Below are 22,258 nucleotides of genomic sequence, written 5' to 3'. Positions count from 1 at the left end.
GAGCCTGGGGCTAACTAGGCCGCAGCAGCGCTTGAGTGAACACACAATGCAACCACTTTCACTCTCGTGGCCGGAAGACCCCGAGCGGTCTCCGGCAGTTTATTTATCCCCTCGGGCCGAGCCCGCCCTGTGGGGTGCGTGCAAACGTGATAAACTGCAACATTGTAGTAGAGGGCCTGAGTGGCTCTCTACATCCCTCTTTTCTTTCGGTTCCAGACCACTAAGTCCTCCCAGTTCATGGGGACTTGCATACAAAGTCTATCAGTTTCTGACTTGGCGCAGGATTCGGCCGGAGACCATACTTCTGGCTCCCGGAGCTGGAACCGGCCAGAGCACTGGACGGAATACTCTCAGCTGACTCAGTTGCTGTGTCTTGATGGGTTGATCCGGCAGCATCTGTACCACCTTGGCTTGCTCGCCGGGGTGTCTCCAGCGACAGACTCCCCATGCTGGGGGATGCAGGAGGGGAAGAGCTCAGAAGTGTATCTTGATAGTCGGATCCTTCTTGGTCCGGCTCCCTCTCGGCTGTCTTCTTGAAGCTGGACACGCTCCTTGTTACAGGGTGCTGTCCCTTTTGGGCAGTGACCATGGTTCCTTGAATGCCCACAACAGTCCATACTTCTGGCTTGTAGGGCGTCCAAAGTTTCCAACCGGGGTGTCGGTCTTTGATCACTACCTGGTCTTCCACTTCTAGCTGGGGTTCTTGTGCCCTTCGGGCTACGCTGGCTTTCCGGTTTGTCGTCTTCCTCCTTGCTTGGATTGCCTCATCGTCCCGCTCCACAGGCACCCACGTCGGGTCCGACGGGATACTGTCTCGTGGGGCCCGCTTGAACAGTAGATGAGCCGGAGTACACTTGGTTGTGCTGAGAGGGGTCTGTCGATACACACCAAGGAATTGGTCGAGAGCTGTCTCGGCGTATTCTCCTTCATCCACAGCGATGCGCAGCACTCGGTTGAGTGTCCGCATCAGACGTTCCACTTTCCTGTTAGCCTGTGGCCATAACGGGGTGATCTTCCGGTGGCGAATTGCCTTGTTCCCAAGATACTCCTGGAACTCTCGACCCTGGAACGGAGGTCCGTTGTCAGACTTAACTTCTTCAGGCAGCCCCATCACTGTAAAAGTCCTGTCTAGAACCCTCTTCACCTGGGGAAATGCCGTTGACGTCACTACTTCAACAATGGGGAACTTCAAAAATGAGTCAACCTTGACCAGCATGTGACGTCCATCTGGGAAGCTCCCAAAATCTAGGCTGATGTGTATCCAGGGGGTCTTGCTCGGTTCTTCAGTGATCACAGGTGCAGGTGCGGGATCTCCTCCAGTGATCGTGCAGGCATGGCACTGCCTCACCATCTCCTTCACCATGGTGTCCATTGCGGGGAACCAGACCTTGCTGCACAGCCTGGCCTTTGTCTTCGCCATCCCTTGGTAGCCAACGTGTGCCAGTGTGAGGACCCCTTTTCTGCAACTTCTCTGGGACTACTATCAGGTGTCCTCTTAAAACAACTCCTTGTTCCCCCATATTGAGTTCATGGCGGACTTGCCAGAGCTGTTGTTGGGCATGGCTGACTTCGGGTCGGAGGACACGGGCTCCATCCAGGAAGTGTGCCCATCCATTGCTCTCCAGCACCTCTCTCACTCGGGACAGAGTGTGGTCTTCCTGGGTGAGTGTCATGGCTGTGAGGCACGCCACTTGCGACACCATGTTTATGAACGCTTCAGTGTTGCACACATCCGTCGATTGATCTGAGGGCGACGTCGATTCAGGGTGCCGGGAAAGATAATCAGCCGGGTTGTGGGCCCCGGGACGGTAGATGACCTTGAAGTTGTATGACTTCAGCTGCACTGCCCATCGTTCGATTATCGGGGGCGCCAGCCGGGATGAGCCTGCGAAAAGCGGGAGTAGGGGCTTGTGGTCAGTCACAACGTGGAACTCCTGGCCACACAGATACAAGTGGAAATGTTGTCACGCCCACTTGATGGCCAATGCCTCCCTCTCGATTTGAGCGTATCTGGTCTCCATGTCGGTGAGGCCTTTACTCGCATAGGCGACTGGTCTCCAGGTCTCAGGTACGTGTTCCTGAAGGAGGACTGCTCCCAGGCCCACTGGGCTGGCATCGACGACCAGTTCCGTGCGCCATATTGCTCTGAGTCCATCACATTGACGGACGCGCTGGTGTGAATGAGGGCTTGTACATCAGTGCCTTCAACTGAGACGGAGCACATGGAAGGTGGCCTTTGGCGACAGTCCGTTCTACTGACGTACGACACCACAAACACTTCCTCATCATCATCTTCATACACCGGGCGTCGTTCCTACGGCTGGTCCTCCATGGTTGCTGCCGAATCGTCGAGAGAGATCTGGCGAATTCGTTGTGGCGTGCCTCTGAGCTTCGATGAGGGTGGTCTGAACCGTCTGCTGCGGCATACCTTGGCGTAATGGTTCAGCCTGCCACAGCGGGAGCACGTCTTGCCTTTTGCCCCACAGACAGCCGTCACGGGGTGATCTTCTCCACAGTATCCGCACGGTCCTCCTGGTGATGGCCTGGGTGCTTGTCGAGTCACGGTGGGGCGTCTTTGGATTGCTTCAACCCTCTCCTCTTTGATCGGCGTGTGCCTGGGCACATGTGAGGCAGCAACGGGCATGTGCAGGGAAGCTTCCATTTCCTCCGCTTGGATGTCCGGCAGCTCATGGGAGCAGGCCAGGACCAGGATATCATCCAGCGAGATCCCTGGCTGACGAAGGATCAGCTTACGCAGGAGTTTGGAGCGGCATCCCAGGATAATTTGGTCCCGTATCTCCTCCCGTTGGTCTGTGAACGTGCACATGCTGGCCAGCCGGCGTAGCCGTGCATAGAACATGCCGACAGACTCCGAGTCCAGCTGCCACGCCCTTCTGAACTTGAACTTTTCAAAATCGGGGTTGAGTTGGTGGTCTAAGGGCCTGTTGAGCGCGGCGACCGCCGCATTGTAGTCATTGTAATTTCCTGTGTTGGGGAGCATCTCGAAAAGGTCATAGATTTCTGCACCGCCATAGTAGATGAGGAGCGACCGTTTCACGGTGCCATCGGTTTCCCTTGTCCCCTTGAAGTAGTGGTTGAGCCGTCCAACCCACGCTTTCCATCGTGGCGCAGCGGTGGCAGGGTCTGAGACTTCACTGAAGGGGAGTAGAGGTACGACCGCCGTGTGGTTGTGCTCTGGGGGAGGCGCATTGGCACCCTCACATGGATTGTTTGCTCCATCCTGCTGGGCAGCAGTGCCAGCTGTCGGTGGGTTGCTCATCGTAGGGTGTTTAAACACCAGTGCGAGGGTGTGCCAGGATCCATGGTTGAGGGTGCACGTCAGCTCGTGGCCATGTGCCACTGACCGCTTTGTGGCTCCACATGTGTGTAGGAGGCGATTTGCCCTCTGGCGCTGTCCCGTGGGAAAAGAGAAGTGTGGATGTGGCAGGCTTCTGTGTGCCATGTACTCTTTTTCTCCACCGCCTTGCTTTATTACTTTTCTCTCTTTCTTTTTTTTCAGTCTGCCTCTCCTCCTGCTGTCCTCCTCACAACCAGCAAACCCCAGGGTGTAGTCTTGCCAGTATTTCCCCTGCAACACACAGCCCAGTCCTTCCTTCACCACCAACTGACGCTGGAAACTTCTGCCGTGCACTCAGTGTTAAAGAAAGTCTATTGAGGCACGTGCAGGGCCTGGAGCACGCAGCGGAAGGGGCAACCCAGTCTCGGGGGCCTCGCTGGCAACAAGCAGGTGAGGGGACCAGGCACAGGCTTGCGGGCCCAAATACGGCACCGGCACTGCCGGGGGCGGGAGCGGACGCGCTCACGGGACGGACTCCATGCAGGCGGGGCAGCAGGCACTTACCCCTCAACGCATTCGGCGTTAGCGAGCGCCGCCAGCTGTAAGCGCTCCCGTTGAGCAGGGAGACGCATGGGCGGGTGCAAGCCAATCGGGGCAGGCGGAGCAGCTGCAGAGGCCGCGGACGGTCAGGCTCCAGAGAGCAGCAGGCGCTGGTCGGTGCGGAGCAGCACGTGTGGGCACCGCAAGCTCCTTGCAGGACACCGAGCTGCAGCAGAGGGAGTAGGGCAATGCGGGTGGACTCCGCATGCTCCCAGCAGGAACCAGGCAGGTAGGCAGGCACGCGTGGGGTGCTACCGGCTGGGGTGCGACCGGCCTCGTCACCAATGTAGCGCGGCAGGGCCTGGTGCTAACTAGGACGCAGCAGCGCTTGAGTGAACACACAATGCAACCACTTTCACTCTCGTGGCCAGAAGACCCCGAGTGGTCTCCGGCAGTTTATTTATCCCCTCGGGTGCAAATGTGATAAACTGCAACATTGTAGTAGAGGGGCCGAGTGGCTCTCTACAGGTTACTAAGATCCCATGGCTGAAACGAATGTTGTGGTTCCTCAGTCTACTGGACTTTAGGGGGTGGCTGCGCTTTGTAAGATTCCCTGGCTCAACCAGTGACTGAATTTCGTAAGATCCTACGGATGAAAAGAGAATATTCAAGTCCTTACCTCCCAGGAACCAAGATGTGTTCGTCCTTGGTACATGGCTACATGCAGGTTGTGACTCCAAAAGCCCTCTGGCCAGGGAGGCTCAGGGGCTCCTAGTGTGCCATTGCTCCAGGAGCGGTAGGGCGTCCTATGATGCTGTGACCCAGAGAAGGCTGGGGTACGGACAATATCATGGCCGAAAGCAGGCTACGGTTCAAGTTATTGTGACTCAAACAGTTTGCATTGGTTTCTTATGTACAAACAGACAAGAATTGCCTCCTAAATCTGTAAACGCTCCCTAATTTCATCAACATTTTTTACATAAGGATGTTTGCATTTGTTTGAAATATACCTAGAACCAAGTATTCATTAACCAAAATTAGATAGAGAAATAATGAAGCATGGCCCACAGTTCATTTATTTTCAAAGTGTACAGCATCAAAAGTAGATAAAAGCGCTTCCCTGCTGCTGAAAAATAAAGCGTTTTGCTGCTGATGTACTTGAAGGTCAGCAGGGGCCGCTGGGCTCTCTGGCGCTTCTCACCAGGTGGGAGGGGGGGCACCTCTGGGGTGATGTCTTTCTTGGTTCTGAGCCCTCTCCTGTTGTTTTTCAGTCTGAGCTCACGGAGGGCATTGCCGTGTTAGTGGGAAGCAACGACAGAATCCAAGCCATCATCAGCCAGCTGGAGGAAACCTGCAAGTCCGTGGAGGTGAGTGGAGCCATCCGTGTTAGCCTTGAAAGAGTGAAACCAATGCAGCTTCCTGACGAAATGAAACATGCACATGTTTGATTGAACTCGTTCCACTCATTATAATCACAAAACTGTCGTACTCGCATATTGAGTGCACTGTCTGCTGCAGTGGTTTGAGGGGTCGATATGTTTGTGAAATGCTAAATGCAAGTTTTGGGTTCAGTGGCTGAGGCATCCTTCTGTGAGCCGGTGAAAGAATGTTGAACGTCCTTCTCACTGATGCAAGCACGACTCCACTTAAAGCTGCCATACACTCTGCTCCCCTCATTGTCTTAAGGACCAAAAAAAGCAGCAGCAAAGCAATTGGGTCTACCTTGCAATCTGAGTTGCACTAAATTATATTGTAAAAAGCCTTCCACACGAAAAGCACGTTTGATTTATTTACACAAAGCATCAGTTAGATAAATAATTTAGGGGCATATTATCAAGAAATTGCGTTAAAATTATCGCCGCTTTAGTGGCAGAAAACTGCCGCTAAATCGGCGATAATGGGCTTGATAATATGCCCTTGAGGATTCCCATAGAAGCCCATGTTCTGGTGTCAACATGGGCTTCGATTGGAATTCTCACGGGCATATTATCAAGCCCATTATCGCCGCTTTAGAGGCAGTTTTCTGCCGCTAAAGCGGCGATAATTTTAACGCCGTGCTTGATAATATGCCCCTTAATGCGTAGTGATTTGGTTTACTTTTTATAAAGTAAAGCGGTCTGTGATGCAGTACAATTATGCCATAGGAGGTGTAATGATACACCCAATAGCCAATAGTATGAGGTGAGAAAGCAGCACTTACATAGGCAGAGTCAACGCACTCCCAACTCACACTAGGCTCGCTCTGTCCTTTACTACAGCAACAACATCATGTGTATTTGTAAAGCACACGTTCACCCAGAAGGGCATCTTGGCGCTGAATAACACATGTTCATTGTTACCCAACTCAATGGTACTAATTGTATCGACCTCAGAAGGATTATAGGTTGAGTGGACCCACGGGGATTTGCACCTGTGACCATGAGGTCAAACATAGACCCCTTCAATGGGCGCATTAGTCCACTAAGTTACCAGAATCGGCTTACCGTGGTAAAATATGTCTAAAATCATGTATTATGTGAATCTACTAACTTTCACAAAATGGTTGGCAACTGTTGAGAACTTTGTCTCGTGTCTATTCTCTACCTTCCATAATGATCGTACACTATTTATCCGCATCACTTATTGAATAATCGATCTCTCTTGTAGCCCTGTATTATTGCTTCAGTGTGTTAGCTTTCATTATGTCACTGTCTGTCCTCGCCTATGTTGTTCTCTTCTTCATATTCCTCCTAATTCATGTGTCTATTACTCGTTCAGCTTCCTGCTTTGTATTGTACTCATAGTGGAAACGCCTCGCCTAGGCTGAGAATGTACTTTGCAGATCGTTTCTATTACAAGAAGACCCTGTGGCTTTGATAAACAGCATTTGAAGACCTCCCCACTTACAGTCGACTTTCTGACTGATTTTTGTGACTGCAAGCAGGAACAAGGCTAAAGTATCCCCGAGATACAGCAAACTGTCATGAACACTGCTTTTGTTTTTCAGCAACAAACCATTGTTCTGATGGTTTTTGCCTGTAATACGAAAACAGTGCTGAGTAGTCTGTCATGATATGGCGGCTTATCCAGTACTGTGTTTTTGCCAGGGGTGCCCATATCAAGTAAGCGGGAGCAATTTTACAAAAAACATCCCTGCCTCAATGGCTTGAATTTCTCAGTGTGGTATCTGACTCACAGCCAGGCTCCCGTGACCCTAGTGGTTTGGTGGACTTTCCCCCATGTATGTCTTCTCTTGAGGCCCTGAGAGTCCGATAGTTGGGCAGGGTCAGACAGCATGGAGGGCGATCTGGCAGTGCCAGAAAGGCTGCTCTGACAGGTCAGTTAGTGGCCCATTGTTTTGGTTGTGGGCCTACTTTATGGTCTGGTGGTCCAGTGTTTACAGTTGATTTGAATTATATTATCACACTGCTTGCAGCAAGCACAATGCATCCAGTCTCCTATACCTTGCCAAGCACACTATACAGCATGTCTTAACAAGTTCAAAACTGCTCCAATTTTGTAAAGGTTGGCAATGTTTATAGCTATCTAATTCGCTAATGGAGGCCACTTTTATTTAGGTGCCTAGGTCTACTTTCTGTCCCTGTCCAACCCTGCAACAGGATGCAAGATTACCTTACAAGTAGCAAGCGATGCGTATTTTGCCGAAGGCACGAGAAGTAATTTGCTGCCTTGGCTAGAGTAGCAAAAATGCTTGCATTAGTTTTAAATGCAGCAATAGAACTGGAGCGTGTTATGTTGGTATACAAACTATTAGGAGTGTTGGGGCGGAAAAGTCCTCTGCATGGTAATGGACGTGCACCCCTGCCTCAGTGCCCCAAATGCACTGATGTCTCGATCCCTAATGCTCATTTGTGTTGTCATAGGCTAACATGGATCATCTGTATGTGCCATGACATTAGCCTGTCTCACTGATCACAGGTCTGTTGGACTGGGAAGGCACCAAAGTGCTACCCTCATAGTAGTGAAAGGCTAGTGCCTTTACCAGGAGTTAAGCAGCACAACCACAGTGGTGGCAGCATAGCGTGTATTGATCAGTACAAGTGCAAGGTCCTTTTTAACTTGTTTCACTGGAGTTAAGCCTACAGGCTCACTCATTCAGGGGCCCTCTGCTGCATGCTTAACTCACCCCTTGACCTTAATCGATTTGGCATGGAGTGCTGTGCAGCGCATGAATGGTGTACCTGCGCTGGGTGTATCTGTTCCTGTGAGTGATACAGTGTATGAAGGATATTGTGATATGCATGCTAAATGTATGTGCAGGGTGCATTTGTGCCTGTGAGTGGTTTAGTTGTTAAGGATACAGTGCTGTGCAGTGCGTTTATATCAAATGCATGTGCTGGGTGTATCTGTGCCAATGAATGATACAATACATGGCACACTGTGGGTTCCATTCTGTGTGACCCATGGCTGCATGGTGAAATACGAGGAAAGGAGGTAGAGGAGTCTCCCTCAGACAGATTTGTGTATTGCTGCATTCCTGTAAGCTGGGTGGGACACACTGGAAAAGGGAGCCAGGATTCCCCAGCACAATTCAAAGCGTGCTGTTTGATTTAGAGGTCACAAGGAGAGGGCTTGGGCACATCCCAGGAAGGTGATGGGTCTGATAAAAGTGAGGGCAGAGGATTGGACACTTCATAAGGAAGTAGACCCCCAACATAAAGTTCAAAGACTCCGACTCTAAATCCCATTTGGTGCCTGGAAATGGACTATAAGAAGGGGAGCTTAAGACACCTCAGAATTGTTAACTTTCAAGCAACTGGTTGGGCTGTGAGAGGAAGTGAAGCTCTGCGAGGCTTCTGCCTGTGACCAGTCCAACGACTGGCAGACACCCTGCTCGGTGAGCAGACATCATCCAGGGAAAAATCCAAGAGCATCTGCCCTGCAAATTGGAGCTCCAGTGCCTGCTGGCTTGCCAAGACCAGTGTGCCCTGTTGGGAATGGGAGAGTATTGGAGGGAATGAGGTCCAGTGTGGAATCCTGTCGAGCGAACTCCCTTTGCGAGGTGTGGGGAGACGGCTGCTTCACTGATTAGGTCATTGTCTATGAACAAGAAAATTCTGCCAGCCCCGATATGCAGGAGGAGATCTGCAGTGAAGTGAGGTGTGGATATCACTGTGGGAACCGGCTAAAACCCGTGAGCAGTGAGGAATTGGTGACCCCATATGCCAGGAGTGGCTGATGTGGGCAAATTGCTGTGTGGAGTGGCCTTGTGCGACGGAGAGCTGGTGGACAGACAGGGTAATACAGAGTTGGGGTGGACTCTTGAGACTTGGACTACAAGTAGCACATGCCATGGATGTTGCCTATAGTGAATGGGGAACATCCACTATCGCTAGAGCAGAGAGGAAGTGGGGCTCAGGGAACTGCCTATGCAACACTAGCGAACCAACCTCAAAGGGAACTGACTGAGTAGTTGTTTGTGAATGTTGTATTTCCCTTTGGGTTGATAGCGGAAAAATAAAATACGTCTCTTTTTTTCATAAAAGTGAGTATTTGGCTGGACAATGTTTTATTGCTTCTGCTGCATGTATTTTGAGCCTATGCTCATTCCCCTGTATCCAGCTTTGCCCCGCGGGAACCTTGGACTGCTCAGACCACGCTGCTCCTGAGAGTCACTTGCTAGATGGGGATTGACTCAGTTGCTCAGAATCCATGGCAGGACAGGCCTTGGGACATCAGGAGTAAAAGTCCTCGACCTTGGTTGGGCTGAGTAGATGCTGCTAGCCTCGTGGCCCTCTGATCGGGGGTCAATGTAGTCGTGTGCATCCTCAGGTGTGCTGTGCTATTTCAGGACTGTGCAGAGCTGACATTCAGTTCTTTCCAAGCATAATTTCTCTTCTGCATTCTTTCATGACCTGACTATTCAACAACAAGAAGCATGACCTAGAAATGTTATAATAATACTAATAATTGTAAATATTATTATCATTATTATAAGAATTAATATACTTATTCTTCTTGTTGTTGTTCTTATGTATGCTGTGGAAGTGTTGCAGAAGCCAGGAACAACTTGTTGTGAAAGAGGCACCAGTGAAGGAGGCCGGTGACACTCCTTAAGGGTTTATGGCATACTATAAAACTGTATTCTGTCTCCTCTCCGATTTCTGTTCACTCTCTTTCTATCCTTGCCTCTCCATTGCTCATTGCTTTCTCTGGGGTGTGGAGGGGTGCCTTCTTCACTACTGGCTGTTTGCAGCCACATTCCAGGATTCTAGAGTGCTTCCCTGGCATAACAGAGCCACGGGAATGAAGTTACACTTCCTCCCGGTTGTTATGTTGTAAGCACACTGTATTTATTTATGTAACACACAAACAGTCAGCAGTCCAGCTCACACTCTCCTGCGCAATCCAAGTAAGCACTCGGTATGTCAGGCTTGACACCTGGGCTCAATGAAAGGGTTTTCCAACGCATGAGTGGAATTCTCAAACTGCGTGTCCCAGTGTCTGATGTTTCATGGCACAGCATGCCAAGTGGTCGATCTTCGAATTCAAACCCTGCTGTGAACTCACAGCTGTATCTGTTCTACCAACACACACAACGCCATCCAAGGTGGGGAGCACAGGACTAGACGACTTTTGTCTCTCTTCAAATGATCAAGGCAAGAATAGGGCTGTGTGATGCACATTTACAAACGCATGTTTTATTCTGTGAATGAAAATTCATTGATCTAAATGTCCTTTGAAGGAAGAGGGCCCAGCCAAGCGTTAGAGAGCTGGAGTTGTGTGGTGGCCTACGTGTGGGTGCAGTAGTTGTCGTTCAGCTGTTTTTTTGTAGACTTCAGAGTAGGTAGACTGATGAATTCAGATAAAATCTGCTTTCATTTCCAATTACTATCGAGCTAGGTAGAAGGGGGTCCTCCTATGGGAAATCTAAATGTGGGAAAATGAGAGGCTTGTTATGGTTAGGGAAGATGCTTTTGATAACTTTGTTCACTTGAAAGATGACTGATATACAAAAATCCAGAATTACTCTGAAGTGTATACATTAAAAAAAAATCTTTATTTGTCATTTTCTACATAACACAAATAGACAAAGAAAACATTACTTTTCAACACATCATTGCCTGCTCCCTCTAGAAAGGAAGGTTTATTAACAATGTTGGTATGGTTTACCTTGCCTGGTTTATTAACAATGTTGGTATTGTTTACCTTGCCTGTTACAAATGTATCTGTTCCCTCACTACACAATCTTCATTAGGTACTTATCTGTAGAATTCATTATTCCCTCCTAATATGCAAGTCCTCATCATTTTCTATTATCACTGCTGGCAAGGATCTGATCCCTTTATTTCTTTCTCTTCTCCAAAGTTAACCATGTATGTCCCTTGAGTCTATGAGGATAATCATCACCTGGCACATTGAATAGTATGGATCATGTCAGCCCATGTTTCTAGGTCTACAGCCACCTTTTTATCCTTTGTAGTATTTCTCATGAGGGAATCCTGTGCAAGGACCTACTCTCATGTCTTTCACCTAGATGTGTACCTATGGGAATTCTATCTAAATATTTCTCGCCATCCTGGACAGCTTAGCAAATTTCAAAAACTGGCCTGCTTACACACCAAATGCTTCCTGGGCTTCCTTAAATGTTATGAAGGTTTCTTCTGGATACAGGTCACCCAGTGTGCAACTTCCTCCTCCCTCCATGTGTCAAAACCATGTTGCAACTAATACCTTGGAATTGTTGCAAGGACCAAAACACCAGGCTTCTAGTGAAAGGGGGTCATTTCAGGACTCTCTTCACTGCCACCTCCCAGGCTCATCCTATCTGCTGCACTAAATATGGATGGTCACATTTCTTATTTCAGTTGATGTCCTTGTGAGCAGATACAATTCCTTAAGTCAGATGGTCGTTGAATGGCAATTCTTAGTTTTTTACCTGTGAGGACCTCAGTTTTGGATGACTAGAGTTTTATGTGGTTGGTTAGCATCCATAGGTCCATTGGTTACATGCAGTGGTCTCTGCTGGAGCAGTTTTGGTCAAGTTGGTTTTCCAGCTTTAGTATGATCTAGGTGTCATCTGTGTGATTTTAACAGGTTAAATTGAAGTACCCGATGAGGATGGTAATGGAATGAAGTAAGTATTGAAGAGGTTTAACAAGGTGATAGAACCTTGCGGCACTCCGGAGTTAGTGCAGAATGGAGCCAGTGATTACGGTGGGAGCATGATGCCAAAAAGGTAGGAGAAGATTCAGTTTAAAATGATTCCTTCCATGATATAATCTTCTAGCCTCTGTAATTAGGTGAAGTGGTGGACTGTAGAGCTGACAATCCCAGATGTAGTATGTGACAACTCCATTCCTGTCAGCTGTGGCCTTTAGGTGGAAATGAGAGTGTGTGGTGTTGCTCTGCCAGGATGGCAGCCAGTTTGACAATTAGAGAGACAGTTGCGTTCTTCTAGGAATTTGAAGACTTAGCAGTTCTTTCAATCAGTTTGCAAAGGAATTTGCTTTTGGTCAATATCAAGCGGAATCAGTTGAATTAAGGTTATTCTTCTGTATGATTGGCTTGGTGTTAGAGATGTTGAGGTACATTTGGAATGATGTCTCGGTTTATGGAGTTGCCGGTGATTCTTCTTGACTAGATAGAGGTTTTAGTGGTGATTTGGTTGTATTTTAAGGTTCAAGATGGTCAAGTGTCTGATGGGGAGCTAGCTGGGAGGCTGGTCTTGGGCAGGACCTTGAACTGGATGGAGAAGAGTTGTTTGAAAATTGCCACAATGTGTGCCTGCCACCACAGGCTCTCTTGTATGGTCTAAGGATAGAGTTTGCTAGGTGATTTATTTCTGAGGTAATATGTCAGTGTATTGATTTTCACAACAAGATGGTATGCAGGGGGGTCATACAGGGTTTGGAGGTAGTGTGATCTTGATAGTGGTGTAGGCCATGATGTGAACTTCTGAGTTGGCTACAAGATTGATGCCAACGTGCACACAGTTAATATGATGGTTTATACGAAATATATGAAAGTTCTGGGTTGTGCTGCAAACGCCAAGGCACCAGTCCGATGGCGTCTCTAGGTTAACATCCAAACAAACGTGCAAAAAGGAAAGATTCCTTTTGCTGGCATGAGCACCCTTCCATAGGCTACTGAATAGCCGTCTTCAAAGCTTATTCATGTTTAAAAAAACTTGTGAACCAGTAATCGATGATCTTCAAAACAAATAATTTATCTTGATAATTGCATTAAGACTCCATGCAAAAAGATATATGCTTGTCAAGCTGGGAATGAATCATCCAACTTAAAATGAATTGTTGGTAAACCCAATGCATTTCGGGTCCAATCATGACCCTTCATCAGGGGAATTCATTATCAAAGCTGCGGGTACAAAGAACAAAAAGGCAATTCAATCTACAGTCCTAGTGAGATTAAATCAACATATTGTTAAGGAGAACAAAATCAAATGGTGGATAGTGAGGTTTTAAAACAGTGAGCTTGGTGTTAAGGTGAAAAAGATTGTTCTATAGCTTTCTAGTTGTAACGTTGTGTAAACAAAATAATTATTGTGCGTTCTAACTGTGAGTTGAACATACGGTGACGCACGATCGGGCGAAAGCTGTTAAGTCGCGCATGACGCTGTGCTCAAACCAACTAACCCGTGCTTGTGGTTGCGGTATATTAACCGAAAAAGGTGCGGTCAAACTAAAACATGAGAAAATAAATAAAGTGCGCGCTGATTTAAACAAAAAGGTGAATGTACTAAAAAACGTCACGGTGCAAACAGTAAAAAGATATTCCCTTGCTTGTGGTTGCAGAATATTAACCAAAAATGTGCGGTCAAACTGAAACCTAATTCAACAATAGAAAATAAATAAAGTGTACACTAGTTTGAGAAAAAAGGTAAACGTGCTAAAAAACGTCACGGTGCAAGCAGTAAAACAATTTCGAAGGTTAGTGGCTGGTCGAGAGTAACTAACGTTCCAAGCTTACCCGGTTAGTCAATCGTGGCAACATCTGGCGGAAACATGTCAGATTGCGAGTCTAACGTGCATGCATCGGACTAATGGTGGTTTTAACCAATAAAGAAAGGGATAACGAAAAGCGTGCGCAAGGGTAAAAGCGCTAGCAGCTAAACATAGAAAGAGTCTATGCATCGAAAGTAAACGTGTAAACCTGCTTAACATATGGTGAAGGAGTAACATAGAAAGTGAAAAAAGATGAAAAATATTCATACATTTTAAACACTCATTGAGTAGCTAATTATAGAAATACAGATGAAAGTATAGTCATATTACACTTGGATACTAGCATGATTACCCTTTGGAGCATGGAAATAAAATACATTTTTAAAGCAGGGAAAAAATCTTTAAAGAAAACAATTCAATTCTATACGATCATTAAGCCCCAGAGGTTGTAGGAATTGTAATTTTTTAGTCCAGTAAAATTCTGCACGTGCTAAAGTTTTGTGAGGATCGCTGTCTGTTCGTGGCTTTTGTGACTCCAAATGGTGAAACAAAGTTGTGAGATGTTATGTCTTGCATCCATCCAATGTAAAGCAACGGTTGATTTCTCATTATTGTTACGAATGTTGCTTTTGTGTTCTCCTATGCGTATTTTCACTTTTCTTTCAGTTCTGCCCACATAAATTTTCCCACAAGGGCATTTAAGTACATAAATCACATTAAAAGTGTCGCAAGTACTGGAATGTCGTAGTTTAATTTTATGGCCTTGAGTTGGATGAATAAAACAATCCCCAATTAACACATTATTGCAATGCACACAGTTCATGCATTTCTGCATGCCTTTGAAGGTTTGGGAGGAAATATTGGACGGTTTGGTGAGCAATTCTTTCAGGTTTTTGGATTTTTGCATAGCGAAAATCGGACTTTGTGGAAATAAAGTGAATAAATCAGGTTCAGTTTGAATGATATTCCAGTGTTTCTTAATAATGTATTTAATTGTCGTGGCTTGAGTAGAATGTTTGAGTACACACACTAATGGGTTGGATTATTTTTTGCTTGTACGTTGTAATAAACTGTTGCGGTCTATAGTTTCAAGCCTTTGTTTTGCATCTTCTAAAATCTGTACTGGATATCCTCTTTTGTGGAATCTATCCATGAATTGATGGGTGATGTCAACAGTGTCTTGTGGATTAGAAGTGATTCTTTTCAATCTAATAAACTGTGAAAAAGGTAAACGTTTCTTTAGTGTGGGTTGATGAAAGCTGTCAAAATGGAGAGAATTGTTTCTGTCAGTAGGTTTTATGTAAACATTGGTTTTGGTGATTCCTTGATCAATTTGGATAAGCACGTCCAAAAAGTTAATGCTGAATTTATTCTATATGATGGGTGAATTTGATCTGGTTGTGAATGTGATTGAGATCCAGGATATTTTGTTCAAGATGACAGCCGTCTCCTTTCCAAATTATAAGAATATCGTCGATGTAGTGCTTGAACTGAACCAAGTTTTGAGTCCATGTTTGATTGTTTAAAATGTGATCATGTTCTAGTTTGGCCATGAAGATATTCGCATATGAAGGGGCTCCAGCAAAACCCATTGAAGTTCCATTGTTTTGGGTGTAGAACACACCCTGCCACTCAAAATAGCTGTGATATAGTGCAAATTGTAAGAGTTCCATGAGGAACACCTTTTCAGCTTTCATGTCATTGTGTTTTAATAAAGCCCGTTCAATAGCATCCATTCCATCAGCATGTGGAATGGAAGTATAAAGTGCGGTGACGTCTATAGTACATAACCACCAGTTCTCAATGCCATTCAAGTCCAGGTCTTTCAAATAATTCAGGAGAGCTGTAGTGTCTTTTAAATATGTCTCTTGTTGTTGTACAATGGGTTGTAAAAAATAATCAAGATACCTGCCTATAGGTTCAGATAGTGATCCACATAAAACTATAAACTATAGGGCGAAAAGATGGTTTCTCCAAATTTTTGTGGATTTTTGGTAACATATAAAGTTTAGGACGTCGTGGATATGTTGTGTATAAAAACATTTTAGTTTTTTTACTAATCCAACTCATCTCTTCTGTCCGTGTAAGAATCTGATTAAGGAGACTCTGATAGCTAGGAGTGGGATCTTGGTCTAGCTTGGTATAGGTATCAAGATCTGTAATGTGTTGCATCACGCTGTATTCATAAAAATCTGTGTCTAACACCACTAGTGCACCGCCTTTATCAGCCTTTGAGAAGGTCAATTGAGGATTATTTGCAAGCTGTTTCAAGGTACTCCAATCTTTTGTGGAAGAGTTGACTTTGGTATTTTTACGGAAGTTGATGTTCGTAATCTCAGCTTTAACCAGCCGTTCAAAAGTATCGATGGATTTATGTGATATAGGCAAACAAAACGTGCTCTTTGGTTTGAACTCTTTAAATTGACCAGTTTCCTCAGAGAACATAGGAGATTCTATCGTACTGAAGAAATATTTTAATCTTAAAGTTCAGACAAACTTGAAAAAAGCGATTTCCGTCTCAGCAATATTACTGTGATAGGTAGGTACATATGAGGTGCCTTTGTTTAAAACAGCAATTTGAGCTTGTGAAAGCTCTTGTTTTGCTGCGCAGGGATCTCTTGTCTAACTCTGTCTCTTTTGCACGTTTGTTTGGATGTTAACTTCTGAGTTGGGCCTGCAAAGTTACTTATAGTGGAATTCTACTTTGGAGCTCCAATGGGTGTCATGGTCCTTCTGTCTTTTTTATTGGCTAATTATACATCCTCATGTGATGCTAGAAGGGCAGCGTGTCAGTGCAGTCATTTGACTCCCTTCAATTGAAATTCCAAAGTTCTATTTTCTGTCTTCAACGTCTTTAATTTTGTGTTGAGCCATAGCGTCTTTGGCCTCTGGTTCAGGCAAAAGGAGGTCTTTAGTAATATAAAACTATTTGAGTCTCAGGAACACCATTTCTTCTTTTATACATATGGAATAACAAGGTTGTGATGAGGTGAGAGTTGAATGTGATGAAGCTGAGCTTAATCTAATGTATGTAGAAGGTTTACTGCTGCCTCAAAATGCTATGGGAGAGGACAGGGAAAAGAAAAGGCGAACGCAAGACAGAGGGAATGACCCAAAGACATTATTATCTCACTTGGCAGGGCAACAGTGCTTTACATGCTTCTGCTTATACACATTAAGCCAAAAGGAAGAGAACAAAGGAAAATGAAAAACAACGAAGGTAGTGTGGGTGCTAGAGAGCCCAGAGCAAGATGGGTGCCCATAAGTGCTGCTTGGCTGGTCGGGACCATAATCCGAACAAAATCCTGCTTTTTATGCCACCATCGAGAGTGACACGGAACAGGGACAGTATGAGTATGTCCTAAAGAAGAGATAGGCGAACTCTGCACCGTGAAACGAGCCAGCAAACCCCTGATACCAGCTGCAACGAGATCCGAGAAAATGGTGGCCGTCATGATGCGATGGAGATAGCGACGTGCCTGGGCACTGCAGAGGCACGAGATTGAGACTGCTGTGCATCAAATCGGACTGGCAGGAAGAAGGAATCCAGCAAAACATTGAAGTCCGCCCTATTGAACCAACTGTCCTGGTCGGTACAAAAGTGTGAGGCGCCTGCAGGGACCGAGTGACGTGCGGAGAGCCGCGCTGGGATAGAACGGGCCATGCTGCTGGATATCCGCACAGAAAAGATATAAAATACAGGACCGCTGCAGCATGTGCGGCCCGGGCAATATGATCAGCAATAGTGTGTGACCGCTGGAGGAATAAGGTAACGAAGTGCACTGAAAGTAAAGCCACTGAGAGGGAGTGGCACTTGGCTTTCTCAGAGGTAGCCGAAGGAGCGGGGGAGTGGCCTGGGCCCGGTGTTACATGCATGTATGTGTAGCAGCAAGACTGAGAAGGAGAATATAGCACCGGAGTGTAATGAGTAGCGGGGGCTGCGGACGAACAACGCCCTAACTCCAGCCTAGAACTTGGGCCTGAACCGGCAGCCATCTGGTGGATCACCACAATCGACGTAACGGGAGCACAGAGCAAGAAGGCCTCAATGGGGCCCAGTTGCAGAGCAGGGACAAACTATCCATATGTGGTAGGAGACAAGAATAGCTGCTGGCATTACATAGTAGTTGTCAATGAGAGCTTGGAATGTGAAAGATCGCAGGAGGAAATGGACACATAGAAAAGACAAAGCAATATTGGTGAGTGCTAAATCAGGGGGACTAAAGCATACTGTGCACCTTCGTCGCTAACAAGATTACTTTGGTGGGAGTGCTAAGCGTCATCATTTGATACAGCAGAACAAGAGGTCCAACACATGTCACAACGATGGCAGGCCAGAGCATATGGAGAGGGAGGTAGGCCTGGTAGGGCGTTAGCAAACAGAATTGCAGAGCCCTGGGCACGTTCGCAGATAGTAGAAGCAATCTTTGAAGAAGGTATTGTGAGGCATGACACGCCAGGTATTCACCACACATTTGTAAACTATTATGAGAGTATGTATGCCGCACGCGAGTCGGCAGCTGAGACAGACATTGAAACTTACCTCAAGGACATAACATTGGAATGGCTCACACAGGGGCAGCGAAAACATATTGCACAACCACTCACCGTGGAGGAGGTTAAGGAGGCTATATCCACCTTACCTAATGGAAAAGCACAGGGTGTGGTGGCCTGCCCAGTGAATTTTATTAACAATATGTGGATTTAGTAGCCCCACACTTGTACACCATGTATAAGGAAGCATATCAACGCCGCTGTCTTTCTGACACTCTCTGTGAGGCCCTCATTATTACACTGTTAAAACCTGATAAACCGACTCATAGGTGTGATTTATACAGACCGCTGTCACTCATTAACACTGATGCTAAAATATTGGTGAAGGCCATAGCCACACGTATGCGTCTATTATTACTCACAATGGTACAATTGGGGTTTATGCCAGCACAATCCATGATACATAATCTATGCACGCTGTTCGCTGTGTTGCATCAATTGGAACCCACACTACCTGCGGTGGCGGTACGTTGCGCGCTGCCAAGTCTTTCAATTCAATTCAATGGACGTATATGTTTACAGTGCTGCACCGTATGGGTGTGCCACAGGAATTCAAAAACTGGATTAAACTATTGCCTACTAAACCAGTTGCCCGAGTTCGGATCAATGGGCACTCATCGGAAACCTGCAGTATATACAGCGGCATGCGACATGGTTGCCCCTTGTCGCCGCTGCTGTTTGCGGTGGCATTGGAACCACTCGCTTGTGTGTTGAGGCAGTGACATGTGGACAATGCGTTGAGATTTTGACAATGGCCGTTAACAGTGTCACTGTACGCTGATGACATGGCACTATATGTCAGGGACCCCAAGGAACACCTGGAGCGACTTATAAGGGAATATATGCAATTTAAAGTGCACTTGGGAGTGGGTATCAATTGATCCAAATCGGTCATCCTTCCTCTAATGGCAGTCACAACACCCCATGAAGTAGAATATCCGTTAGTATGGTGCGAGGATCCTGTAAAATGTCTGGGGATATGGAGCCACATACACAGTAGATACTAGTTTATCTGCATCCCAGTCTTTTTCCCACAGTCTGATTATTTATGTTTGTTCAAAATCTTAAATTATTTTGATTTAGCCCCATCACTCCTGTTAGAAGCCACTCCCATGCATTCACTGTTATTTCTGAAAGTACTTTGTCATGCAGCTACTGAGCATTCTCCCTGGAGAACTCTTATTCCATGCTCCCTTTGCTTCTCGCAAGAATTCAACAGACCATGCTGTCTGTAAATACATTCCATCATTTCTTCAACCACGGTTGCCAAATATTTTCATGAAATATATTACTATGTAATGTATATAATGTCTGAAATATTCTTCTTTTAGTAGTGTTACTGAGTATGTAGCAAGTTTGGGTATCAGTTGTGTGCTACAATAGGCGTCCATTCACTAAAAATGCCAAAAGTAGTCGAAATTACATCACATGCCTTAAACCACCAGTGGCATCACATGGCCAACTCTTGATCCATGTTTAGCTCTTTGAACAGCTACTTGTTGTCTGTCAAATGGCTAGGTAGAGGGAAAGGAATGTAAACTAAACAAATTGAGATTTTACAGCGTGGTTTACTTTCAGATCCTTCCACTGTTGTCATGACTCATGAGACAAGGGGTGGCAAGGAAATTGCCATGAATATGAAGAGACAAGCCAAGTTCAGTAACTGCTGCCCTTCCTAACACGTAATTGATGTCCATGTGTGATGCAGGCATTTTCACACCCACCACACCCTTCAAAGGCCTACCATCCAGGGCTTCCTTCTGCCAAGCTTAAGACAGCTGAGACAAGGCCTTAATCTATTTGGACCTGAAAGATCTATGACCAGAGTGCCTTCTGCCAAGGTAAAACACCCATCGTCATGTGTCTCTCAAACAACGTTTCCCACTCTCACACTGCAAACATATCACCATACCTAAACATTCTTCTCCAACAACCCCACCTACAACTCTGTAGAATACACAGATCAACCACATCACACCATCTTCAAATCATGCTCATTAACACACCCTGAAAAATACGTTATGCATCCCAAAATCGCTGACATCATCATGCATCACAACCTAGACTCTTTTCAGCACAGAAACCTGGTTTGCACCCTCCCCCAAACACATTCTTAATGTCTTCATCCCCTCTGGATACAGCATCCAACAAATAGACCTCACATGCAAAACAAGAAGGGGACTCTCAGTCATACACAAGTCAGCGTGGCCCTGTACCATATTCAAAGTATCACAACAAAGTCTTTTAAGCTCCTCTCCCAACACTTTGCTCTTTTAGCTTGCAAAACACCCTTCTTTTCATCTCATCCGCAGACCCTCCATATCCCACAAGGACTTCATAGAAGAAATTTCAGACCTCATACTCTCTGTGTCCCCAACATCCACAGCCAGCACCCAATACTCCTGAACTGGACTGATTATTTTGCTGACCCCTTCACCTTCACACATGCCATTCCCCCATAAAAAGTGCAGCAGTAAAAAATGACCTTCCTTTCTTTCAAGGGCATCCATCTAGAAGAGCTCCAAAAAGAACTAGTCAACCTATCCCAGACACTTACAGCCCTCAAGAGATGTAAAAATCTACAACACCACTTTGAAGAATCATGTAAAATGCTTCACTCCTCTGAAAACCTGTGCCCCTAAGCCATCAGCACCGTGGTAAACCCAGGAACCTATGGAAAACAAGCATGCCCTAAAAAGACAGGAGATGAATTGGAGATCAAAATGCCAGGAGGACCTTACAGTTCTGAAAGAATTCTGTTCAAGTCAGCATGACTACAGCTAAATCCACTGACGACAAGACCACCATCAATGGTGCAGTTAGCAGAAGCAAAGCTATCTTTAAGGCAGTCAAACAGTGTGGCAGCCCATCCTAGAATCCACTACCTCACGTCAGCCAACAGATGCAATATTATCAACCCTTTCTTTATGGAGAAAATCAATGAAATTACATCTAACTTACCAGGTTCACCATAATGCTACCACCTATACCCAGTTGTCACACCACTAACAGATCACACACTATCTCCCACACAAACAATGGCAGCCAGCATGGCTCGCAGGTGGAGGTCACGTGGCAGGGGGTCGCGCATGGTGCAAATATAAAAAAAACATTAATTTTAAAAACGTACCTTGCCGCCGGATCCCGCGTCTCTGCTCCTGCTCTCCTCGTGGAACTCGAGGAACAGGAAACAGACCCCATCGACCAATCCCAACACTGCAATGCAGCATTGTGATTGGTAAGCACTCAGGCTCCCCTGACCAATCATAACGTTGCAGTGCAGTATGTGATTGGTCTGAGTGTCCTGGTTGGATGCTCAACCAGGGAATGGAGGCCTGGGCATGTTCTCCATGCAGGCTGTAATGCAGCCTGCATGGAGAACAGGGAAAGTGCGCATGACTGTTTTGGGCAGCCCGAGAGGGCCAACCAAACAGTCATGTACACTTAGAGGTAGGCAAACCACTCCTCCCCTGCCCTACGAGCAGAACAGCACCCCCCCCCCCACCGACCCGCCCTCAAAGCACCAGGAAGCATAAAATAATAATAACTTAAAGTTATTATCATTTTGTGTTTCTACTTCGCACTGTTTAAAAGCAGTGGGGCGCTGCTCCTCCACCATAGTGGAGGAGCTGCCACTGCACACAAACCTCTCTAACCTTCTGAACAAACTCAAGCCAACTCCCTCCTACAAAAAAATGATGTGCTCCTCTCCTCCATCATCAACTCTCTGCAAGGAAAAGCTTTCACACCCTTTTTCCACATTTTGTCAATGACTAGCTCACCTAAGGCATCTTCCCAAAAGCCTCAAGGCTGCTGCTATCCGTCCCTTGCTAATAAAACCCAGACTAGATCCAACTGAACTTGGCAGGTTCTATAACCCGCCTCCCATTTGTTGGAAAAATTGAGAAGGCAGTTGCCATCCAGCAGCGGGGGACACATCAGCAAGAATAAGAATGGAAGT

At 46.3% G+C, this 22,258-nt stretch overlaps 1 protein-coding gene across 5 annotated transcripts in view; it reads left to right on the top strand.

Moving 5' to 3' along the window:
* The window catches only part of TRIM55 (tripartite motif containing 55), a 604,973-nt gene that overhangs the window by 226,884 nt on the left and 355,831 nt on the right, over nucleotides 1-22,258 (top strand). For all 5 annotated transcript variants that reach the window (XM_085605523.1, XM_085605520.1, XM_085605521.1 and 2 more), the window contains exon 4: nucleotides 5,110-5,205. In XM_085605523.1, coding sequence (XP_085461649.1) covers nucleotides 5,110-5,205 — 96 coding nt within the window. The remainder of the gene's footprint in view (nucleotides 1-5,109; nucleotides 5,206-22,258) is intronic.

Source organism: Triturus cristatus, chromosome 5_1 (genome assembly GCF_964204655.1).
Source record: "Triturus cristatus chromosome 5_1, aTriCri1.1, whole genome shotgun sequence".
In the NCBI taxonomy this organism is placed as follows: Eukaryota; Metazoa; Chordata; class Amphibia; order Caudata; family Salamandridae; genus Triturus; species Triturus cristatus.
This window is presented reverse-complemented; position numbering and strand designations above follow the sequence as displayed.